This window comes from Nicotiana sylvestris, chromosome 12 (genome assembly GCF_000393655.2).
Source record: "Nicotiana sylvestris chromosome 12, ASM39365v2, whole genome shotgun sequence".
NCBI lineage: Eukaryota > Viridiplantae > Streptophyta > Magnoliopsida > Solanales > Solanaceae > Nicotiana > Nicotiana sylvestris.
Genome location: NC_091068.1, coordinates 4,238,684 through 4,259,078, shown reverse-complemented (window position 1 = coordinate 4,259,078; position 20,395 = coordinate 4,238,684). Strand labels below are relative to the sequence as shown.

Here is a 20,395-nt window from a genome sequence, read left to right as displayed (position 1 = left end):
AACAACACCTTTTTGTTTCGAACCTTAGTCACTTTGGAGCCCTTGACGATGTGGACCACATTACAGTAAACTCCTTGACCAAGTGTTCATTTGCCTCCCTACAGTCATCTATAAAGTGCTACCACCCCACTCTTGTTTTAAGCTGTCTATGCACATCGAGGTTTAGGGGTAGAAGATCTCTATCTACGAAACTCCTTTCCAAAATCAGTTTTCACACCGGCCACCACTCCCTGAATTTGTGGTATGCTACTTGGCTTACAAACCTATTCTCCCAGACTTCGGGTTTCCTAGTACGGGCAATCCCCCCAACCTGAGGCTCACCACCCTCAGGTACCTCCTCATCTCCCTCATCACCTCTGCCTTCACTCTCCCCGGATAATGAATCTATGGGGAAGGTGGAGTACTCACCACTGCCAGCTGCTGAGCCCTTAGACGACTCAGTGGAGACATGATCTACTGCTTGGGCAGTGAGTGTGGGTGGAGGAGTATCATCAGTCAATCTCATTCTCCCGGGCCAGTCAGGGACATATTCGGGCACAAAATCAGAGGAAAAATCCTGGGAAGGCATGTACTCACTCCCCGACTGGTCACAAGCTCTATCAGTAGCTTTAATTGCTTTCCACATCTTTTTAATACTTTTTATCACTTGGGGAATGCGTCGGATCATCTTCTTTCCCTTGCCTCCCCGGGAGGATTCACCTCTCCCGGGTTGTTTTGAGCCTCTTCCTCTTTGAGTAACCATTGTCTGCAAGCACAAGCATCTAACTTTGTTAGTATTAGCAGAGACAGTGAGACATTAGTGCAGTAAAAATTGCAGAACAGAATATCATAATTGCAGAAACAGTTGCAGAACATGGTCTGTGCGGACCGCATAAAAAGAAGTGCGGCCGCACTGAGACCACCGCGGACCGCATAGGGGTGGGACTCAGAATACCCCCCCCCCTCTGAATCTGAACACCGCGGACCACACAAAGTAGTACCGTGACTGCGGTGGGCCAGTGCGGACCGCACAAAATGCAGTGCGGCCGCACTGGACTTAAGGTCACCTTGCATAAGTTCATCACCGCGGTCCGCACCAAGTGGTAATACGGACCGCACAAACTTGACCGCGGTCCGCGAAGGGTGCCCAGTTATGGCACTGAGTTAGGGTTCGAGATGTAGCTACTAAGTTTAAATTTACAACTAGTTAGAGTCCCTACTCAATTTACCCACTACATTATACTCAAGAAGTTCACCAGAATCATCATTTGAATTGAACTAACCTAAAAACTGAAGAAATACGGGAGGAGAAACTACCAGCTAATAAAAATAAAGCTAAAATGAAATTAAACAATTAAACTAAAAAGAGTTGGGTGAAATGTTACCAGGTATTGAAATGGTATAAATCAAGGCAATGCAAATACGCAGGTATGATCAAAGGAAGAAAGATGAACGGTGCTTTAGGTCTCTGAGAGTTAAAAATGCGAAAAGTGTAAAAGGGGATTCCTGGATTCTATTTATAGAATGACCGTTGGGACCCATTCTCACCTACCAGCGCGACCGCACAAAATGAACCGCGGTCCGCGCTGGGTTTGTTCAAAAGAAGTTTGAGAAGGCAACCTTTACGGCCCGTACAAAATAGACCGCGGCCGCAGAGGTCCACCACGGTCTGCACGAAATGTAATGTGACCGCGGTGACAAACTTCAGAGAGTCCTCACATTGGCTCACACCAGTGCGGTCCGCACAAAGTGTAGTGCGGCCGTACTGGCAACTTTAGAGACTTGTTCAATTTTTTTATCATGTCTTACACTGCATCAACATAACCCTGCAACATCTCATAACCAATTAGCACAAAAATCAATCCTACGCTACAAAGAAAATCAAAGAAAACAAGAAGAAAAAGACATGGGTTGCCTTCCAAGAAACGCCTGATTTAACGTCGTGGCACGACGCATGTTACCACCATATCACTTGAGATGAAAGAGCGCCACCACGTGGTTGTCATCAAACTTTCCAAGATAATGCTTGACCTGGTGTCCATTAACTCTGAAGACTTCACCATTTTTGTTTTTTAAATCAAGAGCACCAAAAGGGATCACAAACACAACTTCAAACCGTCCACTCCATTTGGATTTGAGCTTTCCCGGAAACAGACGTAACCGAGAGTTGAACAAGAGAACCAAATCACCTACGTTGAACTCCTTTCCACGAGCATATTTATCATGAAGGTACTTCATCTTGTCCTTATACAAGGACGAACTGGAGTAGGCATGAAGGTACTTCATGAAGGTACTTCATCTTGGGCACGCGGGTTTTCTTGGGCATGAGGAGTTTTCTTGGGCACGCGGGTTTTTACTGGAGGTTTATAAAAGATTTTTCAAAAGTTGTACACCCCTTATGCAAGTTGCTAGAAAAGGATGCAATGTTTGTGTTCGATGAGGGATGTATGCAAGCATTCGAGCTTCTCAAGCTTAAGTTGACCACTACCCCTATCATTACCGCACCAAATTGGAGCTTGCCTTTTGAGCTCATGTGTGACGTAAAAGACGTTGCGGTTGGAGCTGTTTTGGTTCAAAGGGTTAACAAGATGTTTCATCCGATGTATTACGTAAGAAAGACCATGAATGAGGCTCAAAGGAACTATATAGTCACCGAGAAAGAGTTGTTGGCTATAGTGTTTGCAATGGAAAAGTTTCGACCATATCTTCTGGGGGCCAAAGTTATAGTGCACACCGATCATGCCGCCCTTAGGTATTTGATGACAAAGAAAGACTCCAAGGCAAGATTGATGAGATGGGTGTTACTACTTCAGTAGAATCAAATGGCGGACCACTTGTACCGTTTGGAGGAGGAGGGGAGGCCTTGTGATGGCCTTGATATCAATGATTCATTTCCCGATGAACAACTCTTTGCGGTGTCAATGAATGATATGTCATGGTTTTCCAATGTTGCCAATTACCTTGTGATAGGAGTAATCCCGTGTGAGCTCTATTCTAACCAAAGGAAGAAGATCAAGCGGGATAGTTTGGATTTCTATTAGGATGAGCCATACTTGTTCAAGATTTGTACGGATGGTGTGATTCGTAGATGTGTCCCAGAGGAAGAACAATTGAGTATCTTAGAGGCTTGCCATTCTTTACCCTATGGTGGTCATCATGGTGGGGGTGAGGACCGCCTCGAAAGTTCTTAGTTGTGGATTCTATTGGCCCACCTTGTTCAAAGATGCGGGTGATTTTGCAAAGAGGTGTGACGATTGCCAAAGAGCGGGCGGAATTTCAAAAAGGGATGAGATGCCTCTCAATACCATTCTTGAAGTGGATATCTTTGATGTTTGGGGCATCGATTTCATGGGTCCATTTGTTATCTCTTATGGGAATACTTACATTCTCGTGGCGGTTGACTATGTCTCAAAATGGGTTGAAGCCGTGGCTTTGCCTAACAATGAAGCTTGGAGTGTTGTTGCATTTCTTAAAAAGAGCATCTTCACAAGGTTTGGCACTCCTCGTGCGATTATTAGTGATGGGGGATCTCACTTTTGCAATAACACTTTCGACACATTGCTTTCCAAGTACGGTGTCAATCATAAAGTTTCGACCCCTTATCATCCTCAAGCTAGTGGTCAAGTGGAAGTCTCCAATAGAGTAATCAAAAGTATCTTGTCAAAGACGGTTAAATCGGTCCCATATCTCTTATGGGACCGATTGGTTGAAGAAGTTGGATGACGTTTTATGGGTTTATCGGACGGCTTACAAAACCCTGATTGGTATGTCTCCATATCGGTTGGTGTTTGGGAAAGCATTCCATCTTCCGGTTGAGTTAGAGCACAAGACCATGTGGGCTTTGAGGAAGTTGAACCTTGTATGGGATGTTACAACTAATCTTCGTGTTGAACAACTAAGTGAACTCGATGAATTTAGATTCCATGCCTACTCCAGTTCGTCCTTGTATAAGGATAAGATGAAGTACATTCATTACAAATATACTCGTGGAAAGGAGTTCAATGTAGGTGATTTGGTTCTTTTGTTCAACTCCCGGTTACGTCTGTTTCCGGGAAAGCTCAAATCCAAATGGAGTGGACCATTTGAAGTTTTGTTTGTGACCCCTTTTGGTGCTCTTGATTTGAAAAACAAAAATGGTGAAGTCTTTAGAGTTAATGGGCACGGGGTCAAACATTATCTTGGAAAGTTTGATAACAACCATGTGGTGGCGCTCCTTCATCTCAAGTGATGTGGTGGTAACATGCGTCGTGCCACGGCGTTAAATCAGGCGCTTCTTGGGAGGCAACACATGTCTTTTTCTTCTTGTTTTCTTTGATTTTCTTTGTAGTGTAGGATTGATTTTTGTGCTAATTGGTTGTGAGATATTGCAGGGTTATGTTGATGCAGTGTAAGACATGATGGAAAATTGAACAAGTCTCTAAAGTTGCCAGTGAGGCCGCACTACACTTTGTGCGGACTGCTCTCGTGTGAGCCAATGTGAGGACTCTCTGAAGTTTGCCACCGCGACCGCATTACATTTCGTGCGGACCGCGGTGGACCTCTGTGGCTGTGGTCTATTTTGTGCGGACCGTAGAGGTTGCCTTCTCAAACCTCTTCTGAACAAACCCAGCGCGGACTGCGGTCCATTTTGTGCGGCTGTGCTGGTAGGTGAGAATGGCTCCCAGCGGTCATTCTATAAATAGAACCCAGGGATCCCCTTTTACACTTTTCGCATTTTTAACTCTCAGAGACCTAAAGCACCGTTCATATTTCTTCCTTTGATCATACCTGCGTATTTGCATTGCCTTGATTCATACCATTTTAATACCTGGTAACATTTCACCCAACTCTTTTTAGTTTAGTTGTTTAATTTCATTTTAGCTTTATTTCTATTAGCTGGTAGTTTCTCCTCTCGTATTTCTTCAGTTTTTAGGTTAGTTCAATTCAAATGATTATTTTGGTAGACTTCTTGAGTATAATGTAGTGGGTAAATTGAATAGGGACCCTAACTAGGTGTAAATTTGAACTTAGTAGCTACATCTCGAACCCTAATTCAGTGCCATAACTAGGCACCCTTCGTGGACCGCGATCAAGTTTGTGCAATCTGCGGTGCCCTAGTGCGGTCCGCATTACCACTTGGTGCGGACTGCGGCGATGAACTTATGCAAGGTGACCTTAAGCCCAGTGCGACCGCACTGTATTTTGTGCGGTCCGCACTGGTCCACCGCGGCCGCGGTACTACTTTGTGCGGTTCGCGGTGGTCAAATTCAGAGGGGAAGGTATTATGAGTCCCACCCCTGTGCGGACCGCGGTTGTTTCTGTGCGGTCCGCGGTGGTCTCAGTGCAGCTGCACTCCTTTTTGTGCGGTCCGCACAAGCCATGTTCTACAACTATTTCTGCAATTGTGTTATTCTGTTTTGCAATTCTTATTGCACTAATGTCTCACTGTCTCTACTGATACTAACAAAGTTAGATGCTTGTGCATGCAGACAATGGTTACTCAAAGAGGAAGAAGCTCAAAACAACCCGGGAGAGGTGAATCCTCCCAGGGAGGCAAGGGCAAGAAGATGATCCGATGCACTCCCCAAGTGAGAGAAAGTATTAAAAAGATGTGGAAAACTATTAAAGCTACTGATAGAGCTTGTGACCAGTCGGGGAGTGAGTACATGCCTTCCCAGGATATTTCCTCTAATTTTGTGCCCGAATATGTCCCTGACTGGCCCGGGAGAATGAGATTGACTGATGATACTCCTCCACCCACACCCACTGCCCAAGCAGCAGATCATGTCTCCACTGAGTCGTCTGAGGGCTTAGCAGCCGGTAGTGGCGAGTACTCCACCTCCCCCACAACTTCATTATCCGGGGAGAGTGCAGGTGGAAGTGATGAGGGAGATGAGGAGGTACCTGAGGGTGGTGAGCCTCAGGTTGGGGGATTGCCCGTACTATGAAACCAAAAGTCTAAGAGGATAGGTTTGTAAGCCAAGTAGCATACCACAAATTCAGGGAGTGGTGGCCGGTGCGAAAACTGATTTTGGAGAGGAGTTTCGTAGATAGAGATCTTCTACCCCTAAACCCCGATGTGCATAGACAATTTAGAACAAGAATGGGGTGGGATCACTTTATAGATAACTGTAGAGAGGCAAATGAACACTTGGTCAAGGAGTTTTACTGTAATGTGACCCACATCGTCTGTCACACCTCCTTTTTACATACCCGAGAGGGTACAAGGGAGTTTTTTCCAATTAAAGGACAATCGAAACGGGATTTATGTGTTTATTTCAGAGTCGCCACTTGGGAGATTTAGGGTGTCCCAAGTCACCAATTTTAATCCCGAATCGAGGAAAAGAATGACTCCATATTACAGTCTGCGTACCAGAAATCCGGATAAGGAATTCTGTTAACCCGGGAGAAGGTGTTAGGCATTCCCGAGTTCCGTGGTTCTAGCACGGTCGCTCAACTATTATATTCGGCTTGATTATCTGATTTTTGTACAAATATGAACTTATGTGCAAATTTTAACTTTTTACCGCTTTCATAATTATTATTATTAAGAATGTGAACATCGCTTAAACATGTCTTCGGACTGCGTCACATGAAATGCACCCACAATCCGGAACACGTTTTACTTGATGTTTTGGGATTTGGATACGGGTCGCATGAAATGCATACCCAGGCTTAAGAAAGTAAAATATTAAACACGCGCCTAAAAGAGACTATCGCGTTATTATTTTGGGAAGACCGTGAAATTCGCTAAGCGGCCCTCCTGAATTCTAAGTATTGTAATATATACATTTCTAGAGGGCCCCGCAGCTTTGTACATTTTGTTTGTCGAGGCTCATCTCGTTCTATTTTTAAAAGGATATCCTATAGCAACTACGTTTCTTGTCGCGTTTGTCTCTACTAATTGAAAGCAGTAGATAGCCCTAGTTGATTACATGCTTGCAGGCTTATTTATAACAGGATTCAAAATGCTTTTACAGAATAATCAAAAAACGTGATTACGCCCATGGACAACTAATCGAACATTATGGGCCCAAACCTAGCTCATGCGAGATGGGCCAGACTTGGGCCACTGTTTATCCGATACGGGCCTGCTTGGTCTGTTTCGATCTGGGCTCGACCTTCATGAGGTTGAGGCCCTGAACTGGTTCTTTGTTCTGAAAATGAGTTTATCAATTTATATGCGACAATTCGACAGAAGGGAAAGAACTTAACTAATAGTGGATAGTTTTCATACTTGGCCTACATTAGAGAATATACTACACCATCAAACTAAGTCTAAGATACAACTTATTGCAATGGGAATATTTTCATCTAACAGCATACATATATGAACTAGCATTCACTAACCTACATTGATATACTAAGCATGTAGGCTACTTCTATTGTCCAAACGAAAATGTAACTATTATATACTACATGACATTTAATACAACAGTCCATGTATATATAAAAACAATCTGCAGGTCTTCTCTTTTGCATTCATGCTCAAACTTTCAAATTACATTGGTGGTATTAATCGTGTACCTGGTAAGGAAAGGAAAGGAAGAAGGAGAGTAATCAGTTGAGTAGTATGCAACAAGCAACAACAACAACAACCAAACAGCAACAACACAGCAGCAAACCAACAACCACAAATGTTCTCCACAGTCCACAGACAAACAACAACAGTTTCCAGAACAAAAAGAAACCACAGATGGTCGAGCCCCAAACAAACAATCCCAGAAAAAGAGTAATGAACCAGCAGAAAACCCAAGATACCAAATGTAACAGCAACAGAAAACCCAATAACCACAAAGCTCAGCAAATACCCAGTACAGTTCCGACAATCAGGAAGACTAAAACTCAATCCACAGCACACAGAAAACTCAGTGTAGTAACAATCACAGCAGAAAACACACAGCCTTCTCTTAATGGAACAGTAATAACCCTAGTTAGAATAACTGACTTGGCCAGAATAGCTCAACCAACTTAGTTCCTCGTGCAGTTTTGGGCAGTGTTTAGTTAAAGTGTTCTGAAAATTTTCACTTTGTTTTCTCTTTTTTCTGAAGACTAAAAAAAATCCAGCCTTTTAAGTTCTGAAATGGCCTATTTATAAGCCAAACGACCCAGTGCAGCAAGCTGCCTGGATTCTGCCAATTTGCAGACTGCCCATACCCTTTAAACCCATGCCTAAGCATCTTTTGATGCCAGCCATTTGTTCCCCACGCCTGGCTTATTCTTTAATCAAGAGTTATGGGCTCATTTTAGTATTCATTTTAAACCCCATACTCTTGTGTCTTGTTCCCCATTGGCATTAGTTTAATCTTAATTTAGTACCCTACTTGTCAGCTAATTTTTTTCTGTTCTTTTCAAACCCAGACCACCCCTGTTAGCCCTTGATTATTACTGTCCTACATCACTGCAGCCTCAGGGCATTTTGAACTTCTGAAAGTTCAATTTCAGAACTGCCCTAGCCTAGTTCTTTTAATTGTTTACAATGCAGTTATAAACTAGCATTCATAGATAATGTCCAACATTCAAATCACAATACAGGTTTGTTCAGTCATGTGAGGTTGTACGTATTAGAATATTTTGAACATTCAGTCGTAGGAAGTTAATCGACGACATTTATCAAGTCGACTATACTAATTATAACAGGTAACAATCAGTCGTTCATATAAACAAATACATACAGGGACCCAAAGGGCTTCGGATAACTTTGGTCCATCACTGGGAACCTATATGAATTATTTATGCGACGACTATCCTAATCGGACATGTTTATCATAGGATACATTAAAATCACACACAGAAAACAATCGACCAAATAAAAGGTCTTTGACAGAGATGGAAGAAATCAGAATGAAAAAATCACAAAATAACAAACAAACACAACGAAACATGCTGACAACTTAATTAGCAGTGGAATAAAACAAAAAGGAAAAGAAAAACTTACCGAGAAATGTCCAAACAAAATTGATCCAAATCTGACTCAACTCTGACCCTTTGAGGCCGAACAAACTTTAATCAGGGTGTTCTCACATGAGAACACCTTGATTAAGGTCTATTAGACCTCAAACCCCCGTTAAGGCTAACCGGATCCCCAGGTGCATGTGTTCTAAGGTCTGGATTTTCAGATCTGGTTTTTTAGAAGTTGTGGGTAGATTCGGACCAAACCAAGCTTGGCTTGGTCACGAGGAGGGTCAGGGGAGTGTCTGGTATGAAGATGGTGAGGTTTGGGTATAGGTCCGGGTTCGACTCGAATCTTCAAATGAAGATTCGAGACGAAGGAAGGTGATTCGAGGCTAGAGGGTAATAGATCCATGCTCAGGAGAGTGAGAGGGTCTTAGGGTGTTCAGGAGGTGGTCACCGGCGTTCATGCCGCCGGGTTCTGGTGAAAGGGAAACTAGGGCGGCTGCTAGGGTTTGGGGGTTTCAGGGCTTGGGGAAGGAGACGAGTGAAGGGTGGGGTTCGGATAGGGGGCGTGGGGTGTGAGGGAAAGCTTATATACGGAGTAGGGGATTGGATCTGAGCCGTTAGATCAGATGATCTCAACGGCTTGGATCTGATGGTGAGAAATGAGACGGGGTCGTTTGATATTTAAACGGGGTCGTTTGGTTTAAGTGAGGGGCTGGGCTGAACCGGTTATTGGGTCGGGTTATGTTAAATGGATCTGGGGGTGTGATCCTGGCCGTCGATCCACTTGAGATCAACGGCCCAGCTTGACCGGGACAAAACGATGCCGTTTGGACGCTTAAAGGGGGCGGACCATTTTGCTCATTGGGCCAGTTCATTTTGGGCCTATTTTTGTTTGATTTTCTGGCCCAAAACCGGGTATCCTCCATTATTTTCCACTTTAATTCAAACAAAACCCTTAAATACAACAAAAAATAAAATTATACACCCACAAATTAATATTTAATAAAAATCAACTAATGACAAGAAACACTTATGCATATATTTTGATTTTTTTTTTTAATTTTCGGAGTAATTTCCGTGAAGCAAAAATCACGTGCTTACATCGTCAATGGCTCCAAAGTGACTAAGGTTCGAAATAAAAAGGTGTTGTTCGATGGGAAGTCTCTGGATGAATATTTGGGCTTCAATGAGGAGGATGAATCTCTTTATATGGCAAAGCTGGAGATGGGCGAGGAGGTCCGTACATGGTTAGCTCAATACTTGGCAATCCCAGGTACCGTTCCGGAGTGGTTGACTGTTGGGGTCAAAATATTACGGAGGACCCTAAACTTTGAGGCGAGGGGCTGGGAGACATTTGTGTGCAGCCGGTTAGACCCTACTACCCATGACCAGACACTTCCTCTCCACCGGGTTGTTTTGGTTGCTTTCATTATGGTGGGGGTACCCCATCAACGTGGGGAATGTGATGTTCCGGATCATTTCTATAGTAGGTGCCGAGAGCGACCAGAACTATCCTTTCCCCAACACCCTTACTATGTACTTCCGGGACTTGCAGGTGGACAAGAGACCATACGACATCAAGGTCAAGGCGACATCCCCGTTCTCCTAGTATAGTTTGAAGGGGAATGACAACCCAAAGGACAAGAACTACAAAGCCCCTGCTTCTACCTCAACTAGCCAGTCTAAAGAGCCAGTTGTGGTAGAGACCCCAGCTGAGCCTGCCTCCACTCATACTGAGATGCCTCCCGGACCCTCCACTTCAGATATTCTTCTAGGCCCTTCCACATCAGCGGGCCTAGAGATTCCATCTACTTGGGCCCATCCTATCACTGCCCACTGGCTGAGCCAGACGCTTTAGAGTTTAAACAACTGGATATATACTGCATCATCCAAGTTATCTACCTTGACCTCCACCATTGCAGCTCAGTCGGCCCCTCAGCCAGCACAGGTCCCACAGTGAGGATGCCTTGAAGAAGATAATTGAAAACCAGGAGAAGATCCTCAGTACCCAGGCTGATTTGGCAAAGGCAGTGGATTCACATGTCAAGGCTCTAAAGGAGCTTGCTAAGTAGAACAAGAAGTTACACAAGACACGGGCCTCCAAGGAGTCCGTGAAGGATCTACGGGCGGATATGGATAGACTGAAGGCAGACCAGCTGCCTTTAGACTTATTGTTTGAGGACCCTGCCCCAGCAGCAGTGCCAGCAGCAGAGCCACAGTAGGAGCAGTCACAACGACCTCCGAAGAGGAGGAGGATGATCCCGAGCGCAGATGATGCCATCATCCAGTTGACGGACCCACCGGAGGCTTCCTCCAGTCAGCCACAGGATGTATCTGATACACAGCCTGTCCAGGTCCAGGCACAGGTCCCAGCAGCTGAGCAGCAGGATACCAGGAACCACTCTAAGGTTCCCGAGCATATAGAGGACCCAGGGACCACCCATGATCCGATGCAGAGGGACACGGCTAAGGGAGTCTGTATATCTTTCCTCTATTTTATTTTTGGCGCTTATCTGATTTAGTTGGCATTGGGGACAATGCCAACTTTTATTTGAGGGGTTGCGCCCTTTATCTTTGGATGACTATACATATATACTAATTTAGTTTATACCTTTTTGATTTTCATTTGGGTATATATATAACTTTACATTTAGTTACTTTTATCGCACTTTTTATCTTTCATTTGGTCTGTATATAAAGTTACATCATTGTATATATTCATTCCCCGTTGTATATTCAAATCCCCTATTGTATATATTCGTTCTATTTTTGCAATATTTTTCGCTGTTAGCTTCTTAATTATATTCATAGCTTTTTGTTTCATTTTTGACGCTTTCAATAAGCGTTTGGTCTTCTTAATGCCACGGTTCTTTCCAAAGGTGGAGTATTATGTGAACCGGGTGGCTCTTCCCGATGATGGATAGCATGTCAACCTTCTTAAGGGTTTGAGTCCGTTTTTGTTTTTGGTAGTTTATAGTTAAGGATACCTCAAGCAAAGCTTCACTTGGGCCTAGCACATTTGCCTTTGATCCCATGGTCAAAGACAAAATATTGTGTTTAGGATGGTGAAAGTCGTGACCTTAAGACTCTTGCATTGACCAACAATCATCAAGTGGACTTTCGGGACCATTGTGTGCTCAAATCACATCTAAGGTTGTTGTGGCCCCCCGACTCTATGTCTTTAGCAATCCTTTAGCTTATGTGGTGAGAAATCGAATTACGAGTCCAAGCCCCGAGTTATTGGTCTAGAACTTGCCCTGAATGTTTGTTGAGGCGAAATCTTAGGTGAAATTTGACTTGAGAAGTGATTATAGGCTCTCCTTGATCCAAATGATAGTCGAACAATTCCATAGCCTACCAATGATATGATCCCTAGTAAACCCTTTTGAGCCTTAAACCTTTTTTTTAGAAACCATGATACAAGCCTATACCCGTTCTAAAAGATACTCTCTCTTGGCACCCGATCTTTCCTTGAGCACATGGCAAAAGTATAAGTTTGGGGGGAGAGACGAGGAAGGGAACAAAGTGATAAAAGGTACAATAGTGAAGAAAAGGAAAGACAATGAAAAAGAAAGAAAATAAAAAGACAAAAAGAAAGCCCAATGTGAAAAAGAATAAAAAGGGATTCAAGAAAAAGCAAAAGAGAAAAAGGTGTGGAAAGTTGAAAAAGGAGAAATGTTTTGAATTGCATGAGAAAGAGTGACAGTGTGTCTCTCTAACCCCTTAGAAAGAAGTAATATGACTCAAAGAGTCAAGAGAATTGTGTCAAATGAATCAAAAGAAGTGCTTAAGGGAAGATGGAACCCACTTAGATCTAAACATGTCCTACCCTGAACCAAAAACCTTCACAATGACTCAACAAAAGCCCTATATGATCTTGAGTAGCATGAAACTTGCATTAGTGTATACTTACATGAGGGGCAAGCATATGGTACTTAGAGCCGGACTTGTGACCTTTCCTTGAGAGAGATGAGTGAATTCCCATTGACCTCGATTTGTGTGCTAATACTCTAAAAGGTGAGGTTTGCTTAGGGAGAGTTGAAGATATGTGAGTTTGGGTTCCACAATGACCAAAGTAACTGAGAGAGTTCTTTGATGTAATGAGTCAACTCTTGATGCTCTTGTGTCACACTTGATCCATGGTTTATCAAAGATTAAATGTTGTTAATGATTCATTCGAATTGAGGGCAATTGTTAGTCCCAATTGATGCTTGTTGAGGTTACTTTAGGATAGCTAAAAATACTTGGATTTTCCCTTAAAAGGGTGGGTCTTATTTCGTTTGCTTGAGGACAAGCAAAAGCTTAAGTTTGGGGGAGTTGATAACTAGGAATTTTGACGTGTTTTATGCTCCTTCCTGCTTACGCTTTGATTATAAATTTTACAAAATAGTCTCAAAAGGCTCATAAGTTGTGCTTGATTGTAGGTTTGATCGACAAAGTGACAAAATGTCAAAGATCGGCTCAAAAGAGTGAAACCTGCTCAAGTACCAAAGACAAGGCAAACTCAGGACAAAAAGGCCTAGTGCGGCCGCACTACACTTTGTGCGGTCCTCACTAAAGGATTCAGAGAGCTAGCAAATCAAGCTTCAAGGCAGTGCGGCCACATTCGATCTTGCGCGGCCCGCACTGAAGGTTCCGCTTCCGCATTGCCATTATGTGATCTTCATAAGAGAAGATCAGAGAGATGTAATTTGATAAGGATCAAACCAGCGCGGTCCGTGGTCATGTTTGTGCGGACCGCATTAGAGACCTCCGCAGCTGCGGTCCATTCTGCGCGGTCCACGAAGCCTGAGTTCAAAGAGCCAAGACTTCAAGTCCAAGAGCCTAGTGTGACCGCGGTCCATTCTGTGCGGTCCGCACTGACCCCGCAGGGGCATTTGTGTCCAATTTTTCCAGCTTAGTATAAATAGAATATTTTTCTATTTTTTAGGGTATCAGCTATTTTCTGAACAAGGTTGCGCTCGTGAGAAGCTATTGTGTAACCATTTTTGGCATCTCAACTTAGATTTAATGATAGATTCTCTGTATTTACATTAGATTTTAATTAATATGTCTTGTTCTTCATCTATTTCTCTATTTTCTTCTTCAAGCATGAGTAGCTAAACCCATTAGCTAGGGTTGTGGCTCAACTCTAGTGTAGGTAATTGATGGGTGTTTCCATCTAGGGTTAGATTGACTATGGAAGTTTGCTATTTGGGATAATTTTATGGTTTAATCTATGAATTGGTGGTTGCAAACACTGGTTTATGCTAAGTTGACTTGGCTCTTCTTGAGAAAGAAAGCCTAAGTCTCCAAAATTGATCCAACAAGGAATTGGGATGGACTCAAGAGAATTGATAGTCCCAATTAAAGGGTTAAACCTCGAGAGTAATTACCCGACTTGAACCCTAGTTGCTTGAGCTAATTTGCCTACCTATTTGGTTTCGAAAGAGTCAATTAGGCAAAATCACTCTCTCTATCGAGAGGTGTAAGAGTGAGTAAAATTGTGCAACGATTATAGCATATTTCCCCAATCATCTCAATCGAACCTTAGAAGCATTTACCCGTCAATTAGCCACCTAGGTGAAAGTCACTACCCTAGTGTCTTTCTACCTATTAGATACAACTCTAGCAATTTTCTCATTAGCATAATTTAGTTCTAATTAGTAGTTGATAATATTAGTTTGTTAAAGAAAAATCAAAAGATGATTGGAAGTGACATTTGGAACAATTACACGATTCTAGTCTAGACAAATACTCAATTCCCTTCGTAGCTCCCTGAGGAATTTGATCTCGACCCTCATATCGGGTAAAAAACTATTGCGACTCTCTCTTCCTACTTTGTAGTAGTGCGGATTTGACAACGATAAGCTACTACTGGGCGACAATGGTGAAGGATTGCATGGATCATGCCAAAAGATGTCAAGCATGTCAATTTCATGCCAACTACATCCACCAACCTCCAGAGCCTCTTCACCCAACTATAGCTTCATGGACTTTTGATGCATGGGGATTTGACGTTGTTGGACTACTTCCAAAGTAATCAAAAGAATAGATGTACATATTGGCCGCTACAGACTACTTCTCTACATGGGCTGAAGTTGTTCCACTCAAGGAGGTGAAAAAGGAAACCGTTGTCGATTTTATCAAAGAATACATAGAATTGTACTCACAAATATTTATCAATAAAATCTCTTTTTTGTGACAGTTTATTTTCGTCTTACTAAAATTTGTTGCAAACAGTGAGAATTTGATTTTTCTGCTTATAATCCCCTCCGAGCATTTTTTATTTCCCCTACCCCTTATGCAACAAAATTTTATAAGAAAAGTATAACTTATGACATAATGAAGTCATTATTGACTTTGAACCACCTTCAATATTTACTTCCTTTTCCTAAAGTTTTAATTTTTTTTAAAATACAAATAAAGAAAAAAAAACTAAAATAAAGGATTTTGACTTTTATTTGCCTTGAAACCCACGTCTGCTCATATCTCTAAGCAATCCCACACAAGTTTTCCCAATATATAATACTTTTAAAAACTATATTTAAGGAATTTGGATAATGATTAAAGATTAGTCCACATACATTATATTTATTTATTTATTTATACATAAGAGTCCAAAAACAAAGCCAAAGCAAAGCTTATTTATTCAACAATCAACTCATCCAATTTTCCTATCTTATTTCTCCTTTTTCCCTTTCTTGTTCAATCATTCTTCACAAAAAAGGTATAATCTTTACTCTCTTTAGTTGTTATTACTCCTAATCTTCTTTTTATGTTTTTTTTCTAGTTTTATTTTGCAGATATTTCATTTTTTTTAAGGATTGGCATAGAACTAATTTGGAATTAAGGTTTAATTTGATTTATTGAGTCCAAAATTCTTGCTTTATCAGTTGGGTGTTTTTTTCGCTAGAGTTTACTGTATTACTTAATTTCTGTAGTTATTTTTGAAGCAGCAAAATCAGATTTTTGATGCTCTTATTAGCTTTTTATTAGTTTATTTTCTCCCAAATTTTTAGGTGTTTATTTTTTAGTTTCTATTTTGTAGGGAACTATGGGTTGTATTTTTTATTTTTTTTTTATTTTTTTGGGTTGAAGAAATTGGCTTTTTTAGGTTAAAGGGTATGTCAGTTTAACATAAAGATTTTTGCTCTTTTGATGGTCTTTTTAACTTTGTATCATTTTATTTTTTTTTCCAAATTTTTAGGTGTTTAATTTTTTTTTTTTTTTTTTTTTTTTTTTGTAGAGAAATATGGGTTGTATTTTTTTTTTTTCGGTTGAAGAAATTGGCTTTTCTGATAAAAGGGTATGTTAATTTAACATAAAGATTTATGCTTTTTTGATGGTTGAATTCAGGCAAATATGGCAAAGAGTTCATTCAAGCAAGAACATGATCTTGGTATATATTGAACTTCTGATTTTTGGCTTTAGTTATTATACTTTTCTTTTTTCTAAATATGATTAGGGTTATTACTAGTATCTGATTCTGTATGCAGAGAAGAGGCGTGCTGAAGCTTCTAGGATTAGGGAAAAGTACCCCGATAGGATTCCGGTGAGAATTAAGTTTTAACTGGAATTTTTATTGCATTATATAGATTTAATGTTGTTTTCTAGCTGCTTGGTTGAATGTGAATGTAAGTGACTTTGATGGAGTAAAGTATTTGGAATAGTTGCCAGAAAGTAACAAATAAGTATGCTGTTTATGCACAGTGAGTTTGAGTTGTCGGCGAGGTGAAATTGCTGTCTCTTGATCTTTTAGTGTGCAGAATGCACGATCCATGACCAGGGGCGGAAGGGTGTTCACCCGAGTCCCCTTCGCCGAAAAATTACGCTGTATATGTAAGGCAAAATTTGTTTTTTACCTCTATATATTATGTTTTGAATCCCCTTGACGCAGTCCAAAAGCATAGCTTAGTGGTCAAGGGGGTTCAAAACCTTTGAAAGGTCATTGGTTCTATTCCAACAAGCGATTACCGTTCTAACTTTTTTCTTTTTTTGAACACCCTTGGCAGTAATCCTGCCTCCGCCACTGTCCATGACAATAATCTTCTATGGCCATCTAGTGGAGACTTTTGTCTGGTGTCTAATCCTAGATTGTCGTGGAAATTATTTACGAGGGCTTGCGTCTCTCGTAAATATTGGATACCTATATGTTCTTTGAATATTTAGTGTCACTTTTCAGCTGCCTTTTTGGCTTTCTGGCTACTCCTACCTTCATTTAAGCGATTTCTGATACAATTTAAATGAGTAAATCTGATACATAATGTTCAAATTAGCTGTTGGACTTCCTTTTCTTAGTTTGCTATTGCCTTAAGTACTAATTATGTCTAATACCACTGAAGTCTTACTGTACAAAATGAAGGTTGTGGTCGCCCTCAAATTTGCCTTATTCCTTTTTGATATGCTTTTAATTTCATTTTTGGGAAGGTGTTGTGGACTGGTGGTATTTGGTGAGTTCGAAATTGCAGCTACTGTATTAATGTTTTGCAAAGGTGTGCATATCTTGTTTGTTCTGAGTCCCGAGGAAATAAAATGCACCTCATAGTGGGGAATTTGACAAATATAAAGTTGGCTAGAACTTATCTTTTTTTTTTTTTCTTTGCATGTAGCTACTAATGTTTGCATTATGTTAGGCTGTCTACATCACACTCTTTAGGATGCGGCCCTTTCCGGGACCCTACATGAATGCGGTATGCTTTTTGCACCGGGCTGCCCTCTGCCCTTTCCAATATCCTTAGGAATAGCCTAACGTTCATTGGCTAATCTCATATACTGAAATTCCACCTTAAGATGTGATAAAAGGGCAGCCCGATGCACTAAGCTCCCACTATGTACGGGTTCTGGGGAAGGGACAGACTACAAGGGTCTATAGTACGTATCCTTACCCTGCATTTTTGTAAGAGGCTGCTTCCACGGCTCGAACCCGTGACCTCCTGGTCACATGGCAGCAACTTTACAACTTTACCTTATGATGTGATATAATGCAGAAATCCAAGTAATAAAGGTATGGAGTGGAAGTTTTGATAAGCATTAATATGGGAACATATTGCGAGATGATGCATGGTTAAACATCAATGAACAACCTGGAAAGTGAAATGTCCCTCCATCCCATTTTCATTCATCTAGTTTACTTCACGGAGAATTGAGTTTGAAGTTTGAATGAGTCATTATATATGAGAGTACTAAACATATGGTATAGTTGGAAGATGTGTAAAAGATTTAAACATGTCACATCAAATTCAAAGTAGTTTTTAAGTATTTATACTAATTATGCTTTTCGAGTTTTCGAAGACTGTTGATGTTTCCATTTTAGGGGATTTATGACTATGGTTAAATTGGAAGCTAATTGAGCAACATTGTCGATCATATGATGATGCCTAACTGCATTTTGAATCAGAAAGGGCTTAGACTTTGCTCTGGGAAGATTTTGTTCTTATAATTATAAGTATAAATCTACGATGCATATCAACAAGCAACTTAGAGTATGACACATTACAAAATACATGATCGTCATTGTTCAGAATTATCTCTATGTACAACAGGATTTGGGCTTCTCATGTTTGGTGGAGTAGTCAATTTGGCTCAACTATTGTTGCTTTAATATTTTATTCTTTTTGCGTACTCTTGACTCTGTTTTTATGATGTGCAGGTCATCGTTGAAAAGGCTGAAAAGAGTGATATTCCCAACATTGACAAGAAAAAGTGAGCACTCATCAATTATTAGTAATCTTTTCTTCGTAATAAAGATTGAAATGCTACGTCATGCTGTAAATGTTTGCTCCTGTTTCTTTTGTTAGTTATGCGCCGTTTTCATGCGGTATATTCACTTCTACTTAGTAAATGACCTTTTCCAAAACTTTGGTCTTACCTTCTCCTACCTGGTTATGAATTTTTAGTTTTGCCCGTAAAATTACCTAATTCTTGGTAACAATCATGTAACGTATTAAAATAACCTATGCACTAGTTTGGCTAAATAACAACGGCTATCTTCACCACCGAACTAACGCATAATATCTTGGCATCTGGTTTTGTTACTAGCAAATGCTTATTCATGTTGCCGAATTGACAAAATTGCAGGTATCTTGTCCCAGCCGACTTAACTGTAGGGCAGTTTGTCTATGTCATTCGCAAAAGGATTAAATTGAGTGCAGAAAAGGCAATTTTCATATTTGTTGATAATGTCCTTCCACCAACAGGTGAGTGCTAATCACTAATGTGCTAATACTACATTCGTTTATTAACAGTAGGGCAGTTTTTTAGGATTCTTATATACACTAACACAGTAAAAGATTTTCACACTACCAATGTTTTTTACTATATGTAATAGGTCACTTACCATCTTTTACAGGTTACCTATCCATATGTAGCAGTCCAACCCACTAGTGATATTGTCCGCTTTGGGCCTAGGCCCACTTTAAAATGCGTCACCAGAATCTGAGGCTTGTCTACTTATATACCCAACATCTCTCCCATATTTTGTTGATGTGGGATTTACCTAGGGTGTCACATACACCCTCCCTTGGGGACTCCGCGTCCTCGCTGAGGTTTGCCTCACCACCGTTCAAGGTTGCACACGGAGTGATTCTGATACCAATTGTAACAGCCCAACATACTAGTAATATTGTCCGCTTTGGGCCTAGGCTTGCAGGGCTTTAAAACGCGTCACTAGAGTCTAAGACTTGTCTACTTATATATCCAGCATCTCTCGTGTTTTGTCGATGTGAGATTTGCCTAGGGTGTCATACCATAATTACGTGTAATTAGTTTTTACGCAGCCTGATCGTGCAAGAAAAGCGTATAATAGTTAAATCTAAAGCAACAAGCTCTTTTTTTTTTTGCAGGGGCAATCATGTCTTCAATCTATGATGAAAAGAAGGATGAAGATGGTTTCCTCTATGTTACCTACAGTGGTGAAAACACATTTGGCGACCTCAACTTAGTGTAGCTTTCATGGCAGCGACTTCCGGTCATTTTCTTAAAAGTTCTCTTCATCGTCCATCGACGCTGCTGTGTCCTGCTAATATTCAGTTGTTGCCTCCATCTTGTATAGGTTTTAATAATATTACAAATTTGTATATAACCTATAACTGTGTATAGTTCAAGAAAACCAAATGCCAGGATCTCCTGGCAACTGATCTTAATAACCAGTTGGATTCAATCTCATTAACAATGGTATATTGGTATTACTGTTCTGGATCAGTATCTGTGATTTGATGAGATAAGTATACAACATCATTCACTCCATTGGGTGTTTTTGACATTGCGAAGGTAGAGAGGCTTTTCCACTACTGTAATGACGGTCTTGGCTCGAGTCGAGGGTCTATCGGAAACTGTCTCTTTACCTTCGCAAGTTCTAAATACACAGTATTTTCTATAGACCCTACTTATGAAATTATACTGGGTTTGTTGTTGGTTGTTTTTGACATTGTGAAAGAATTTGCTCTAAATAGGAAAGGATTATATTTCAAGTTGTGTTACTCTAACTGCCCCATTTTATGTAAAAGGAATCCAATAAATAGGAAAGGACTATATTTCAAGTTGTGTTACTCTCTCT

General features: G+C 40.9%; 1 protein-coding gene across 1 annotated transcript; it reads left to right on the top strand.

The window, feature by feature from the left end:
* The first annotated feature begins 15,514 nt into the window (after positions 1 to 15,514).
* On the top strand, positions 15,515 to 20,040 carry LOC104211776 (autophagy-related protein 8f-like). The gene is made up of 6 exons (XM_070165359.1): positions 15,515 to 15,567; positions 16,196 to 16,240; positions 16,338 to 16,393; positions 18,491 to 18,543; positions 18,919 to 19,037; positions 19,683 to 20,040. Exons 2-6 carry the CDS (start codon positions 16,204 to 16,206, stop codon positions 19,784 to 19,786), a joined length of 369 nt encoding a protein of 122 aa, XP_070021460.1. The 5' UTR covers positions 15,515 to 15,567; positions 16,196 to 16,203; the 3' UTR covers positions 19,787 to 20,040.
* Positions 20,041 to 20,395: the final 355 nt, after the last annotated feature.